This window comes from Rhincodon typus, chromosome 31 (assembly GCF_021869965.1).
Source record: "Rhincodon typus isolate 14 chromosome 31, sRhiTyp1.1, whole genome shotgun sequence".
Lineage (NCBI taxonomy): Eukaryota > Metazoa > Chordata > Chondrichthyes > Orectolobiformes > Rhincodontidae > Rhincodon > Rhincodon typus.
Genome location: NC_063362.1, coordinates 28,312,542 through 28,326,838, shown reverse-complemented (window position 1 = coordinate 28,326,838; position 14,297 = coordinate 28,312,542). Strand labels below are relative to the sequence as shown.

At 39.4% G+C, this 14,297-nt stretch overlaps 1 protein-coding gene across 1 annotated transcript in view; it reads right to left on the bottom strand.

The window, feature by feature from the left end:
- Positions 1-1,854: 1,854 nt before the first annotated feature.
- The window catches only part of disp3 (dispatched RND transporter family member 3), a 186,959-nt gene continuing 174,516 nt past the window's right edge, over positions 1,855-14,297 (bottom strand). The window contains exons 19-20 of the mRNA XM_048615185.1: positions 12,487-12,653; positions 1,855-2,217 (exon numbers count right to left, since the gene is read on the bottom strand). Of these exons, the coding sequence (XP_048471142.1) occupies positions 1,855-2,217; positions 12,487-12,653 (530 nt within the window). The remainder of the gene's footprint in view (positions 2,218-12,486; positions 12,654-14,297) is intronic.

Here is a 14,297-nt window from a genome sequence, read left to right as displayed (position 1 = left end):
TTTTACTGCTCCCTAGTCCAGGTGAGCTAAGGCTTTGTATCAACTTTATTACAACTTCAGACCAACAACCTCTGGTCCATGAGGTTCAATGTCGTATATCTTTATCAAATGAGCCATTAACCATCTCATTAATGATACCTACCTTGAACTGTTACAGTGGATTAACTATTCAACTTGCAACTGGGTTAAGCACCTATTTATAAATGCACTCATGATCAACAGACTGAGTTTATATAATTTGTCTTTATTACTTAGAATCTACAATTGCTCAGAGTGGAGGAGTTTGATCTCTTAAGGTTTTCCTTTCTGCCTAATATGGGACCACTTTAGCTGAAAGGAAATTTTCCTTAAAAGAAGCAACCTGTAGAAAAAATAGGTAGGTATTTTTTGTATGAGTGCATACATTTGATAGATTTCACTAGTGACAGAAATGATAGATTCGCTCATATTTGAGCATGGTACTGAGGAAGGCGCAGTGTTGGAGGTGCCACTTCGTGAATGAGTTATTAAACCAAAGTTCCATCTATCCGTGAGGATTTGTTTCACTGTTTGGACAAAATCATTGACTTAGCCTAGGTGCCCTAAACAAAATTTCTCACACCAACCTAGCTCACCAAAGCTCACTGTTTTTTCATAAAACTTTTCTGTTGCTCTGGGACTATTATGTATCTAAATTAGCTGCCATGTTTATCCCCTACATAACAGTAGCTGTACTTGAAGAATTATTAACAGACCAACATGCTCTCAGATGACCCGAGTTTCTAAAAGACTTAAACCAGTAGGAATTTTGACCTCCCTTATAACATGAATATTGGAATACTTGGCATAACACAGCATGATGTAGGTCCAGCCACTTAGCATCATTGTTGATGGTAATGGAAGGGGTCTACTCTATCTGGCTTTATGGTCGGTGGACTGAAAAGGTACAACGTACATTGGTCTAGGTGATCATTCCAGTAATCCCTGTTGGCAGTGTCTACTTGAATGTCCAGATAGAGTAAATGGGTGAAGAATGGCACTCGGATGATATTGTGCATGCCTGTATTCCTTGTGATTGTAGGGGAAAAGGTGTAAATGAGAGAAACTGGAGAATATAAAAAAAAATGTAGAGCAAGAATAAAGAGGAAAATAACTAATAGGAAACCTTATCTCAAAACTTAATTTCACTTTAGCCCAGAGCTTGGAGGGTTGAGTCTCAGTGACCCACATCATTGAATTTCTGTTGGGAACCACCTTTTGTTAGTTGGTCTTTCGGGTGATATTTCTTTACGGGATTAGGAAAAGACTGGAGATGAAGTTGTCATGCCCTTCGTGATTATAGCTCTATCAGTTGATCATGAACACTGATACAACGCTTGGAAGGCTGTCCAAACTGACATAATCTTGGTTAAACAGTTGAAGTTTGGGCATGGCAGATGGTAGTTGGAAAATAGGTGAAGAAAATTAAGAAGAGTACCTCAACATTAACTAGATAGCTGCCTGCTTTCAAATGCACTGAACAGATTTCCTTATAACTATGTGCAAAGGGTATAATGTGTCTTACATGTATCTAGAACCTGTTGCTCTCAGAATGCATTTTTATTTGTTTCGATGGCTTTCCTTACGAATGGTGGAAAATCAGGAGTTTGACCATTGTTGCATGTCTAACCAGCAGGAAAAGCTGCACTCACACCACTGCTTGCAGTTAGGTCATTACTTATAGCTTCACCAAATCAACAATCATCTGCCGTACAAAGGAAGGAAACAACTTATACAAAATAAAAGTGGCAACAGTCCCAGTTTTTGCATTGTGATGAAGTTCCCTTTTTAAAACATTATTTCTGTTGTCTCTTGTATTAAAGTTGTATAAACAAATTACATTGTTGATCCATTGGGGAGTGGGATTTTGAATCCTAATTTAATCAATACAAGGCAGACACAGAATCCTCCACTTCCTATGGCCACTACTCCCAGGACTGCTTTAATAAAAGATCTCCTTGAGCGATAGAAGTCACTTGGAGCCAGGATGCTGAGCAGAGCTGTGTTGACTGTCAAGGTGTAGAATATAGAGATGCCTGTGTTCAGGGCAACAATCTTCCCAAACTTCGCAAAAGGAGCGATGATGCAAAAGAAGAGGGGGATAGTCGCTATGACTGTAGTGATGCCACTGGACACAATGGCAACACCAACATGCCTCACAGCAGCTACAGTTCTCCATTTCCCCATTTTGTATTTATCCTATTAATCAAATAAGGCAGTGTGTTAGCAAATGTGTTCATCTATCCAATGAAAATAAGACAAAAACTACAACTACAGATGTCTTTTAGAATTGAAGTACACATACACATTTACTGGGAAAATATGCCCTTTTTTAATGTTACAATCCTTGTCATTTTGAAGCAAGTTATGATTTATTTTCTCCAAAAACCAACAACTTCTTCAATTCCCCCTTCTTTGCATCCTCCACTCTTACTTCCAACTGTGAGGTGCCCAAAAGACCGTATTATGTAGGAAAAGTGGGCCATTCTGCCCATTGGGTCTGTTCTGCCATTCAATGAGATTATGGTCGATTTGATAATCCTCCACTCCACTTTCTTGCCTTGTCCCCATAATCCTTTGATTCCCTTACTGATTAAAAATCTGTATATCTCAGTCATGAATGTATTTGACAACTCAGCCTCTTCAGCCCTCTGTGATAAAGAATTCCACAGATTTCCTACTCTGAGAGGAAATTCTCTTCATCTCTGTCCTAACAGGATGACCTCTTACTCTGAGATAATGCCCTCTTGTCCTAAACTGTCCCATAAGGAGAAACAACTTCATCACATCTACCCTGTCAAGACTCCTAAGAATCTCACTTGTTTCAAAAAGATCACCTCTCATTCTTCCAAATACTGATGAGAATGGGCCCAACCTACTCAACATGAGATAAACCCTTCAAACTTTGGATCAACGTAGTGAACCTAAACTGTACTGTTTCCAATGCTATTATATCTTTCCTTAGATAAGGAGACCAAAACTGCTCACGGTGACCTACTGGTGGTCTTACAGTGGTCTTACTAGAGTCTTGTATAATTTTAGCAAGACTTCCTTTTTTTATACTTCATTCCCTTTGAAATGAAGGCCAACATTCCATTTGCCTTCCCTCCTACCTGAACTTGAATGCTTACTTTTTATGAAGGTAATAATTGAGACGATTTTTCCCAGCTGCTTCTTTTTCATGTCAGCCTTTCTCTAGATGTCAAATATGGCACAGCACGAGCCCTGAACTGTCATTTGCTTGTAATCTTTCCAGTCATGTCTCAAGCCTCAAGTTCATCTTGTCCATGACATCCATCCCCTGCTGTCTCAATCATGTTCCTCACAAACTGCAAACCACCTAACTTCCCTCCCTGGTACTTACATTTGTTAAATATTGTTAATGATTCCTTTTCCTCAGGTAATGACTCCCTGTACCTTTCAAATTTCCCATTATTATCCTTGCCTCAAAAAAGCAATTCAAGCCTCTGTTCTTGCCACTCAAGTTCCCTTTCCTCTCCAAAATTATTGAACACATTGTCACCAACAGAATCCATACCATTATTCTTAGTGTTCCACATTTGAAACCCTCTCAACAAAGACAACATACATTTATATAGTGCCTTCAAAGTAGTAAAATTCACAAAACACTTTGAATAAAAAAGCACACAACTACATGAAGATATGTTGAATAAAATTTTGATGAAAGAGGTAGTTTTCAAGAGAGTACTTTAAAAACAGAGCGAAGCAAAGAGGTGCCAAATTCAATGGCAATAACTCCAACATTTAGGGCCAAGGCAGCTTGAAAGATCGCTTCCAAAGGCGAAGTGATTAAATTTGGGAATACGTAAGAGGCCAGAATAGGTTGATCCTGAAGGCCTGAAGCAAAATACCATATGCCCCTAAACAAAGCTGCAGATGACATTGTCTGTGACTCTAATCAACGTCTTGTCCTATCTACAGCATCTGACACCTTAATCTACACTATTTACTTCATTTAGAGACAGAGTCATACAGTTCGAAAACAGACTCTTCAGTCCAACTCGTTCACGCTGACCAGATATCCCAACCTGACCTAGACCCACTTGCCAGCATTTGGCCCATATCCCTCTAAACCCTTTCTATTCATATATCCTTCCAGGTGCCTTTTAAATGTTGTCATTGTACCAGCCTCTACCATTTCCTCCAGCAGCTCGCTCCATACACACACCACCCTCTGCATGATAAAGTTACCCCTCAGGTCCTTTTTCCCTCTCACCTTAAAACTATGCACTCTAGTTTTGGACTCCCCCACCTGAGGGAAAGAGACCTTAGCTATTCATCCTATCCATGGCCCTTGTGATTTTATAAACCTTTAAGGTCACTCCTCAATCTCTGATGCTCGAGGGGAAAAAAAGCCTGATCAGCCTGTCCATATAGGTCAAACCCTCCAGTACCAGCAACATCCTTGTAAATCTTTTCTACACCCTCTCGCCAGCGACTGGTTCCCTTGTGTTTATTGATTCCCAGGCTAGGTACCTCTAGCCTTATGACCATTTAAATACTCAGGGTCTTCCAACCTTAGCACCCTGCATCCTGCACTCATTTTCCCCACTATTAGTGAACATGTCAATAAGAGATTAAAAATGCTGAATTCCCTTCCTAAGTATCTTTTTCTTTTTTTCTACTTCTCTGTTAAGACCTTGCATAAAACCTACCCCTTTTGACAATCTTTTAAACATTCTAATTATCGCCTTCTTTGCCTCAGCTTCAACTTTTCCTAAGAGGTGTTTTGGGATGTTTTCCTGAATTAAAGGCACTGTGTGGAAAGCAACCTGTTGTTTAGTCATTGTGTAAAAATGATATAAAAATCTGAATCAAATCAAAAATTACTTTTTGGTTTCTTCATTGTTTAATGTAATATAGAGGTGAATAACAGGGGTGAACATCAATAAGCTTTGCATGATCAGGAAGGAGGAATCACATCTGGGGTGAGACACAGCCAGGTGAGTGTATATATCTGGGATTTTGTAGCAGTGTGGGAATAGAACAGGTAAATCTTTCTTTCCTTTCTCTTTTCTAAAAATTTAAAGTTCAGTAGTATAGTTAAAATGTTAATAAGGTAACTCAGCTGATTGAGAGACAGTTATCAGTCAATCACATGAAGCCAGAATAGGGCCTCAATTGGTGTTGATTAGTGTGAGTCATCTCAGCTCACTTCATTTCTATTTAAGAGAGAGTTGGTAAAAGCATGCAATCAGTAAGCTTTGCATGTTTGGTAAGGAGAAATCATATTGGGAGTGAGACACAGCCATATAAGTGTATTTTTCTGAGATTTTACAACAGTGCGGAATTCTGTGCAAGGGAAGAGATGCTTTGTGCTTGCTTTTTTGGCTTATAGTTTGTAAGGTCTTTTAACCGGATATATTGAAGTCCAGGATCAGGGGCCTGCCACATAACAAAAAGTGACATCACAGGAAACTGTACTTTCACTGGTTGGTAATAGCTGCTGATTTGACTATCTATTATAAATAGCTTTCAGATTAAAGGTAAATGGAAGAAATGTTTTACAGAATAAAAACTAACAGATCAGTTGGAAATTTAAAAAAAAATTAAGAACTACGTAAATAAATGGAGATGCAGGGTTGGATGATACATTGTACCTGCATGATATGGCAACTGGTGGACACCATTGTGGTTCTTAGTGACCACATCAGTAGCAGGTGTTGGTTGCTTGAGGAACTCCAGCTCAGAGTTGAATAGCTGGAGTCCAATCATCAAATCCTGCAGCATATTAGGGAGGGGAGAGTTACCTGAACATTTTGTTTCAGGAGGTGATTACCTTGAATTCAATCAGTGGTCAGGGACTAGTGTGAGGCATGTAGGAGGATCCAGAAGGTAGTGCTGAAGGACTCTCAGCCCTTGAGTTTATCTAACAGATTTGAGATTCTTGCTCCCTGTGTGGACAAAAGTGGAGGCTGTTAGGAGAATGAGCAAACTGACCATAGTGCCATGGTACAGGTAGCCATTCAAGAGAGGGGTGAAAAGTGAAATATAGTTGTATGTAATATAACAAAGAACTGCAAATGCTGGAAATCTGGAAACAAAAACAGAAATTGCTGGAAAAACTCAGCTCTCTGGCAGCATCTGTGGAGAGAAAGCAAAGTTAATATTTTGGGTCCAGTGACCCTTCTTCATAACTCTTCTTCAGAAATGTAGTTGTAATCAGAGATAGCATAGTCAGGGGAATAGACATTATTCTCTTTGGCCAGGATTGAGAATTCTGAAGGCAATATTGCCTGCCTGGTGCCCGGGTTCATGATAACTCAGCTGGGTTACACAGGGACTTGAAATTGGAGAGGAATAGCCAGTTGTTGAGATTCAACGCAGGTATCAATGATATAAGTAGAAAGGTAAAAGAGGTTCTGCTAAGGGAATATGAGCTACTAGGGGCTAAATTGTAAAGCAAAATCAAAAAGGTAATAATCTCTGGATCACTACCTGAACCACGACCTAATTTGCACAAGGTCAACAAGATCAAAGAGGTAAATGTGTGGCTCAAAAATTGATGTGGAAGAAATAGGTTTGAATTCATGGGTCATTGGTACCAGTGCTGGGGAACGAGGGAGCTGTTCCAACACCTCGGGATCCACTTGAATCAAGCTGGGGCCAGAGTCCTGGTGAATCACAAAGCTAGGACTGTAGACAGGGCTTTAAACTAAATAGTGGGGAGGCGGGAGGGTTCAAACATCGGATTGCAAGTTAGTGATGGGCTGATTGTTACCAGAAAATTAAAGAAAGGGACAGGATGTGTGAATGTCACATTGCACAAAGAAAACAGAACTGTAGGGAAATTTGATAATAGAACAAACTTTGCACAAAGCATTTGGAATAAGGTAGATGAATGATAGTGCGAACTGAGGCAAATGAATATGATCTTAAAGCCATGTGGAAACATGATAACAAGGAAATCAAAACTGGGAGCTTAACATTCATGGATATTTCACCTTTTGGAAAAAAATAGGATGGATGGAAAAGTAGGAGAGATGGAAAAGAGGGTACAACTATTAATAAGAGATGAAATGAGGATAGCTGTGAGAGATGTTCAGGCTTGGATGACATCGAGTCTAATTCAGCAGAGATAAAAAAAAAGGGAAAGAAGACATTGGTAGGAGACCTGTACAGACCCCCAAATTGTAGCCACTCCCTAACAAAGGCTACAAATCGACAAATATTAGGAGCATGTAACAAGAATAGAGCAATAATTATGGATGATTTTAATCTTTATGTTGGTTGGGTTAATCAAATTAGAAAGGGCAGCTATGACAACTAATTCATAGAGTGCATTCGGGATAGTTTCCTACAGTAATATGTTATGCAGCCAAACCTAAACAGGTTACCTTGGATTTGGTAGTGAGTAATGAAATGTGAATAATACATGACCTCAGAGTAAAGATCCCCTAGGAAGTAGTCATCATAACATGATAGAATTTGAGAGTGAGAAACTTGGGTTGGAAACAACTGCATTTAACTTAAATAAAGGACTTTACAATGAAATCTGGACAGAGTTATCCAAGGTGAACTGGGTAGATAGATTAGCAGGAATGACCGTAAGCGAGCAGTGGCAGACATTTAAGGAGGTAATTCATGATACTCTGCAAAAGCACATTCCATTAAGGAGGAATGATTCTAAGAAAGAGATAAATCAACCATAGCTAACCAAAGAAGATAAGGAGAGAATTAAATGAAAGGAAAAGCATATAAGGAGGCAAACATTGGTGATAGCCCTGAAGATTAGGATAAATTCAGAATTCAGCAAAGAAGTACTAAAAGATAATAAAGACTGAAAACAAGAAACTACGAGGGAAAACTAGCAAGCAATATAAACACTGATACTAAGAGCTTCTTTAAACATATAAAAAGAGCGGTGTCAAAGTGAACACAGACGTCTCAAACAATTAATCTGGGGAAATGGCTATGGGGAACAAGGAAACAGCAGAGGAGTTGAACAGATTTTTGCGTAAGTCTTTATGGTGAAAGATACTTCAAACATTGCATTAATACTCAAGAATATGAGGTAGGAATTAAGTACTATCGCCATTACTAGAGAAATAGTATTAAACAAACTAATGGGGCTGAAGACAGATAGGTCCCCAGGCCCTGATAGGCCCAAAAGAGGTAGCTACAGAGATAATGAATAAGACCATAAGATCTTTTTGACGCAGCTTTTGGTCACCTGACCCAATGTCAGTTTAAGTTTATCAGTGTCATATTTTGCTTTCTGATACTGTTGTATGTTTTAGAGTTTTAAGAGCTCCGGGTACATTATTGCTGTTGAAGGCTGGTGAGAACAGGCATTCTTGAAGACAAGGTGAAATAATGTGGAGGACCAAATGGGAACGAGAAGTTGGGAGACAGAGAGAGATGGTATCTGCAGAGTGTCTCCACAGATGGTAACCCCAGAGTCTGCAGCAGTAAAACAGCCTGCCACATTGTCAGCATTGGCTGACTGTCTGTAATTTCTAATAAACAAATTGCTCACCTTGGCCTCTAGCTAACCTTTCAGCAGGCAGGCAATATATAATGGGAAAGCCACATTTCTAACAAAAGGGAGAGCTATCTTCAAATTCAAGTTAGGGCATTTGGAAGTGAAAATTCCACACAATTCAATGCTGTTGGGTGGGGGGAGGAGCTCTGAGAGAAATTGAAGATTTTTGGCTGAAATTGGAGGATTTTTAATTGACAAGGGCATTGGGAAACATAGATCATAAGTGGGTAAATGGAATGAGTCTAGATTAAACTTGGCTGGAGAAGAGTGTAAGGGTTCCTCGAAAGTGGAATTGCAGGTAGATAGGGTGGTGAAGGAGGTGTTTGGTACACTTGCCTTTATTGGTCAGTGCATTGAGTATAGGAGTTGGAAGGTCATGTTGCGGCTGTACAGGACATTGGTAGGCTATTTTTGGAATACTGCATACAATTCTGGTCTCCCTGCTATAGGAAATATGTTGTGAAACTTGAAAGGGTTCAGAAAAGATTTACAAGGATGTTGTCAGAGTTGGAGAGTTTGAGCTATAAGGAGAGGCTTAATAGGCTAGGGCAATTCTCCCTGGTGCATTGGAGGCTGAGGGGTGACCTCATAGAGGTTTATCAAATCATGGGAGGCATGGACAGGATAAATAATCAAGGTCTTTTACCCAGTGTAGGGGAATCTAAAACTAGATGGCATAGGTTTAAGGTGAGACAGGAAAGATTTAAAACGGACATAAGGGACAACTTTTTCATGCAGAAGGTGCTGCATGTATGGAATGAGCTGCCAGAGGAAGTGGTCGAGGGTGGTTCAATTATGACATTTAAAAGGCATCTGGATGCATATGTGAATAGGAATGGTTTAGAGGAATATGGGACAAATGCTGGCAAATGACACTAGATTAATTTAGGACATTTGGTTGGCATGGAGAAGTTGGACCGAATTGTCTGCTTCCATGCTGCACAGCTCCATTACTCAATCATATTGAAGACTGTAGAAATAGGAACTGGAGTAGGCTGTTTGGCTCCTCGAGCCTGCTCTGTCATTCAATAGGATCATGGTTGATCTGACATTCCTCATGTCCACTTTCCTGTTTTTATAAGGATGTATTGGTTGTAATTTTCCAAACGTTCTTGGATTCTGGAGAAGTACCAGAGGATTGGAAACTGCTAATGTAACATCACTATTCAAAATAGGAAGGATGCAAAAAGTGGGTAACTATAGGCCAATTAGCCTAACATCTATTGTTGGAAATGTATTAGATATATTGACATATCAATATTTCAATTATATTGATTGGTTAAGTAAGTGGGTAAAAAGTTGGCAAATGGAGTATAATGTGGGAAATATGAAGCTGTTTATCTTGAAAGGGTAAACAAAAGAACAGAGTATTACTTAAATGGAGAAAAGCTGCAGAAAGCTGCAAAACAAAGGGACTTGGAAGTACTTGTGCATAAAACACAGAAAGCTAGCACACAGGTGCAGCAGATAGTCAGGAAGGCAAATGGAATGTTGGACTTTATTTCAAAGGGATTGGTGTATAAAGGCAGGGAAATCTTACTGCAACTGTAAGAGGTGCTGGTAACACGACATCGGCAGTACTGTGAGTAGTTTTCTTTCTCTTATTTAAGGAAAGATATAATTTCATTGGAGGCAATTCAAAGAAGGTTCACGAGGACGATCCCTGGTATAGAGGGACTGTCTTAAGAGCGAAGGCTAAAGAGGTTGGGACTCTACTCTCTGGAGTTTCGAAGAATGAGAAGTGATCTCATTGAAACATACAGGATTCTTAAGAGGCTTTACACAGAAAATGACAGAGGATGTTTCCCCTCATGGGAGAATTTAGGACCAGAGAACATAGTCTCAAAATAGAGGTGCATCAATTTAAGACTGAGATGAGGAGGAATTTCTTCTCTCGGGGGTTGAGAGTCTTTGGAACTCCTTGCCATTGTGAGCTGTGGAGGCAGAGTCTTTGTGCATATTTAAGGTTGAGATAGGTTCATGATTAATAGGGGAATCAAGAGTTATGAGGAAAGCTCAGGGAAGTGGACATGAGGAATGTTGGATCAGTCATGATCCTATTTAATGCAGCAGACTCAAGGAACCAAACAGCCTACTCCTCTTCCCATTTCCTACGGTCTTAATAGACTCCAGACAGGGCAGGAGAAAGGCCTGGAGGCCAGTGACATTTCAGTGCAGCTGAGAATTAGGTTTAAGGAAGCATATAAGCAATATATCTGAGAAATATTGGAGCTTGGAGAAACCACAGCCACAGAGTCAGCACAGTGATTCTAACTATCTGTGCAAGAGCTGGAATTGTGACTGAATATGTGCTGGAGTGCAATGCAGTTTCAGGAAGGATATTGCATTAATTTGACATTGGCAGTCATTGAGGTAGTCCATGGTGGATTGGCTATGGAATGAATTTCAAGGCTAGATATTTGAAAGTGTAGACTTGAGATCCCTTGCAAAGGAGACAAAATTGTAATGAGATTGATAAACCACAGTGTCACAAACATCTGGGTGGGAACTCTCTTGACCACACTGGTCATTTAAAGTGCAGTCTGAAGAGTGTTTTACCACAGATTGTCTATGAATTAATATTACTGCATGTTAATTCTAGATTTTAGAGTACAAGTTATGCATAATTGTTTCACTTTTCCAGTCTTTATCGGATAGCTTAGTTGGTTTGTTTAAAACAGTGAAAGGTGCAGGCTTTACTTTCTTAATAGGTACCTGGGATTTCAAAATGTATTCATTTTGAACAAAAAAAGACACTCGTCCCTACAGGATTATAACCTAAATGTGATGGACTCATACCTGATCACAATAAGAGAAGCAGGTAGGTGGATTCCATTTGAACTTCATTTGTATGTGATCCTTTACTGTATGTAAGAGTGGTTTCAAATGCTAGGTACCATTGCTAGCATTCTTGGTGCAGCTGTTTATCTCAGCAGGTATTTATGCTATTGACTGATCGAAAACAAACGGTGGGTGACTCAGGCTTTCAAATGATTTTCAACTGCTGTGCACAATTGGTTACTATGATATTAAGTGATAATTCAACCAACTGTATGATTATGTTTAAATTTCTCTCAAGTGTAAAGCTATCGATCAAGGGAATTAAATATTTTCTGTTCTTCTCCAACATGTATTTTACACATATATTCCAATTTATTTAGTTACACAGCAATTTAGATAAAAATAACATTTCATCCCTCATTCTCTTGCTCGTTTATCTTAAGTAGACCCTACTCATTAGTTATCTCACTCAGCTCAACAGTGTTTGCACTGAATACAAAATGCACTGTCTACGCTACTGAAGCACTTCTTCTATTTTCATATATTTTAAAGCCCTAGCCCATGGCCTTTAACATCTACTTTTTAGCCTTGAAGTCCATCATTGGAATTCACTGAAAAACAATTTTGCCATTTCACAGTTGCCCTTGTAAAGCACGGAACTCCTGCTTGCTCCTTACAAAGGCAATGACAGCCTTGGGGACTCCCTATGCATAGAGTCAGATGGGCCACTGTAGGCTATTTAACTTGCAGTTATCTTATAGCCTTGAGAATGTTACTGGATAGGATCGTTATTGTTCAATACTGTCTCAACTGATGATATCTGTTTGATAATGACTCATCATCTTGAAGAATGGTACTTCAATTGTATGCACCCATGAGTTTCAGGGAGTTCAATTGTAATTACTTCCTGTGCATGAACTTTATTACAAATGGGATCAATAAGATTTGCCAGGATAAAAGTTGTGACATGACAACTTACTGACTCAAATCATAATTCTGAAACAAAAAACAGGCACATCTTTTTTTTCTCAGCATTAAAACAATTATTATATTTTTCCTAGAATTTATAATTTGCAAATAGAATTGGTACCAGGTTGAAAAGGTTACAGTCTGTTGTCCTTGATGTGGGAAGCTGCACTCCATCATTGAAAGAAATTGAACTGGCTGTAGGTTCTACTTACATCAGTCTCGGTTATTGGAAGGTTTTCTCCTGCCAGCAGGTAACCCTCGACGAGATGGACGCAATAATCCACAGAGGAGCCTACCAGGATGGACAAAGAGATGGCTTCCACTGCTCCCATCTCCCAGCTAAACCAGTACATGATGGCAACCATCAAGCAGATAACACCTGGCAACATACAACGGGCACGCAGGTATTAATTCTAAAATACTCAATATCCAAAGCCAATCACAAGGAACAAGGAGGAAGTCAGTAAAACAGTGCCCAGAGAAAGGGAAAATAGGGTGTAAATTTAGGGTAAAAGATAGGAGGATCTGGAGTTCACTATCTGCAAGAGTGGGTGAGGCAAATCACTAACAATATTTAAAAAGTACTTAGACATGCAATTAAGAGCCATATCTTTAAGGCCATGGACTCGAAATTGGGATTAGAATGTATAGCTACTTGTTGTAATTGACACAAACATGATGGGCTAAATGTCCTCCTTCTGTGCTTTAAATTTCTAAGATTTCTATGATAAAAGAATGAATTTGCATATGAAAGGCCCTTTTGCCGTCAGTGAATCTTTATTGCAGTTATACACAGCTGTTTCTCAGGCAAAGAGGTATCTAATTTTAGCACAGCAAAGCCCCTATAAATAGGGAAGAAAATAAAATGACGAGGTATTACTCTTTGGTCAGGACATAAAAGGTACTACCTGGCTCCTCTTCAAAAATAGTCATAGAACTTTTTACAATTACCTGAGATAGCTGATGGGGCTGTGATTTAACATTTCATTAAAATTATCCACTTCTGATAATATAGTATTCCTTTGGTACTTGAATTGTGTCAGTTTGTGATCAAGTCTCTGGAGTGGGATTTTATTGCATAAACATTTAACTCAGAGGCAATTGACATGTACCGAGCTATGCTTGACACTGATTGATGATTATTGGCCAGGAAGTTCCTTTCTTAATTTTCAAACAGCTCTACGTGATCTTTTATATCCATCTGAGTAGGAAATAAGGCCTTTGTTAATATCTCATCTATAGCATGACACTTCAAAGAATTCTTACAGTGTGGAAGCAGGCCATTCAGACCCTCTGAAGAGCATCCCACCCGGACACCCCTCCCTACTCCCTGTAACTCTGCAATTCTCATGGCTAACCCACCTAACTTGCACATCCCTGGACACTACTGGGCAATTTACTATGGCTAATCCACCTAATTTACACATCTTTGGACTGTGGGAGGAAACCAGAGCACCCGGAGGAAACCCACACAGACACAGGTAATGTGCAAATTCCACCATCGCCCAAGGGTGGAATCAAACCTGGGTCCCAGGCATTGTGAGGCAGCCATGCTAACAACTGAGTCACCGTGCTGCCCCACTTCTAGGAGTTCAACACTCCCTTCGTATCAGATTGAAGTGTCAGTTTAGATGTGTACTCAAACCATTGGAATGTAGCTTAAATCCATAATCTTCTTGTTCAAAGACAAGAAGGGTTCTAACAAGAAGGAAATTTTAGGAAAGATCAACCTTTGCAAATTTTGGTCTGATAATAGTCTTGCGAGTCAATCCCTACTGCAAAATATTAAAATTAATGGATTCAGGGAACTTAACCTGGATTATATTTTTATCTCAAAAATAATTGACACATTAGTTCAACAAAAGCAAATTCAGTTTGAATCTTTTACTGCTTTTATATGTGACAATTTCAGTCCATTCTTGGCTTTTAATAAAAACAGTTTAAAAAATCACATAACAATAATCACAAACAGGGTGCAGGGCTGGATGAACACAGCAGGCCAAGCAGCATCGTAGGAGCAGAG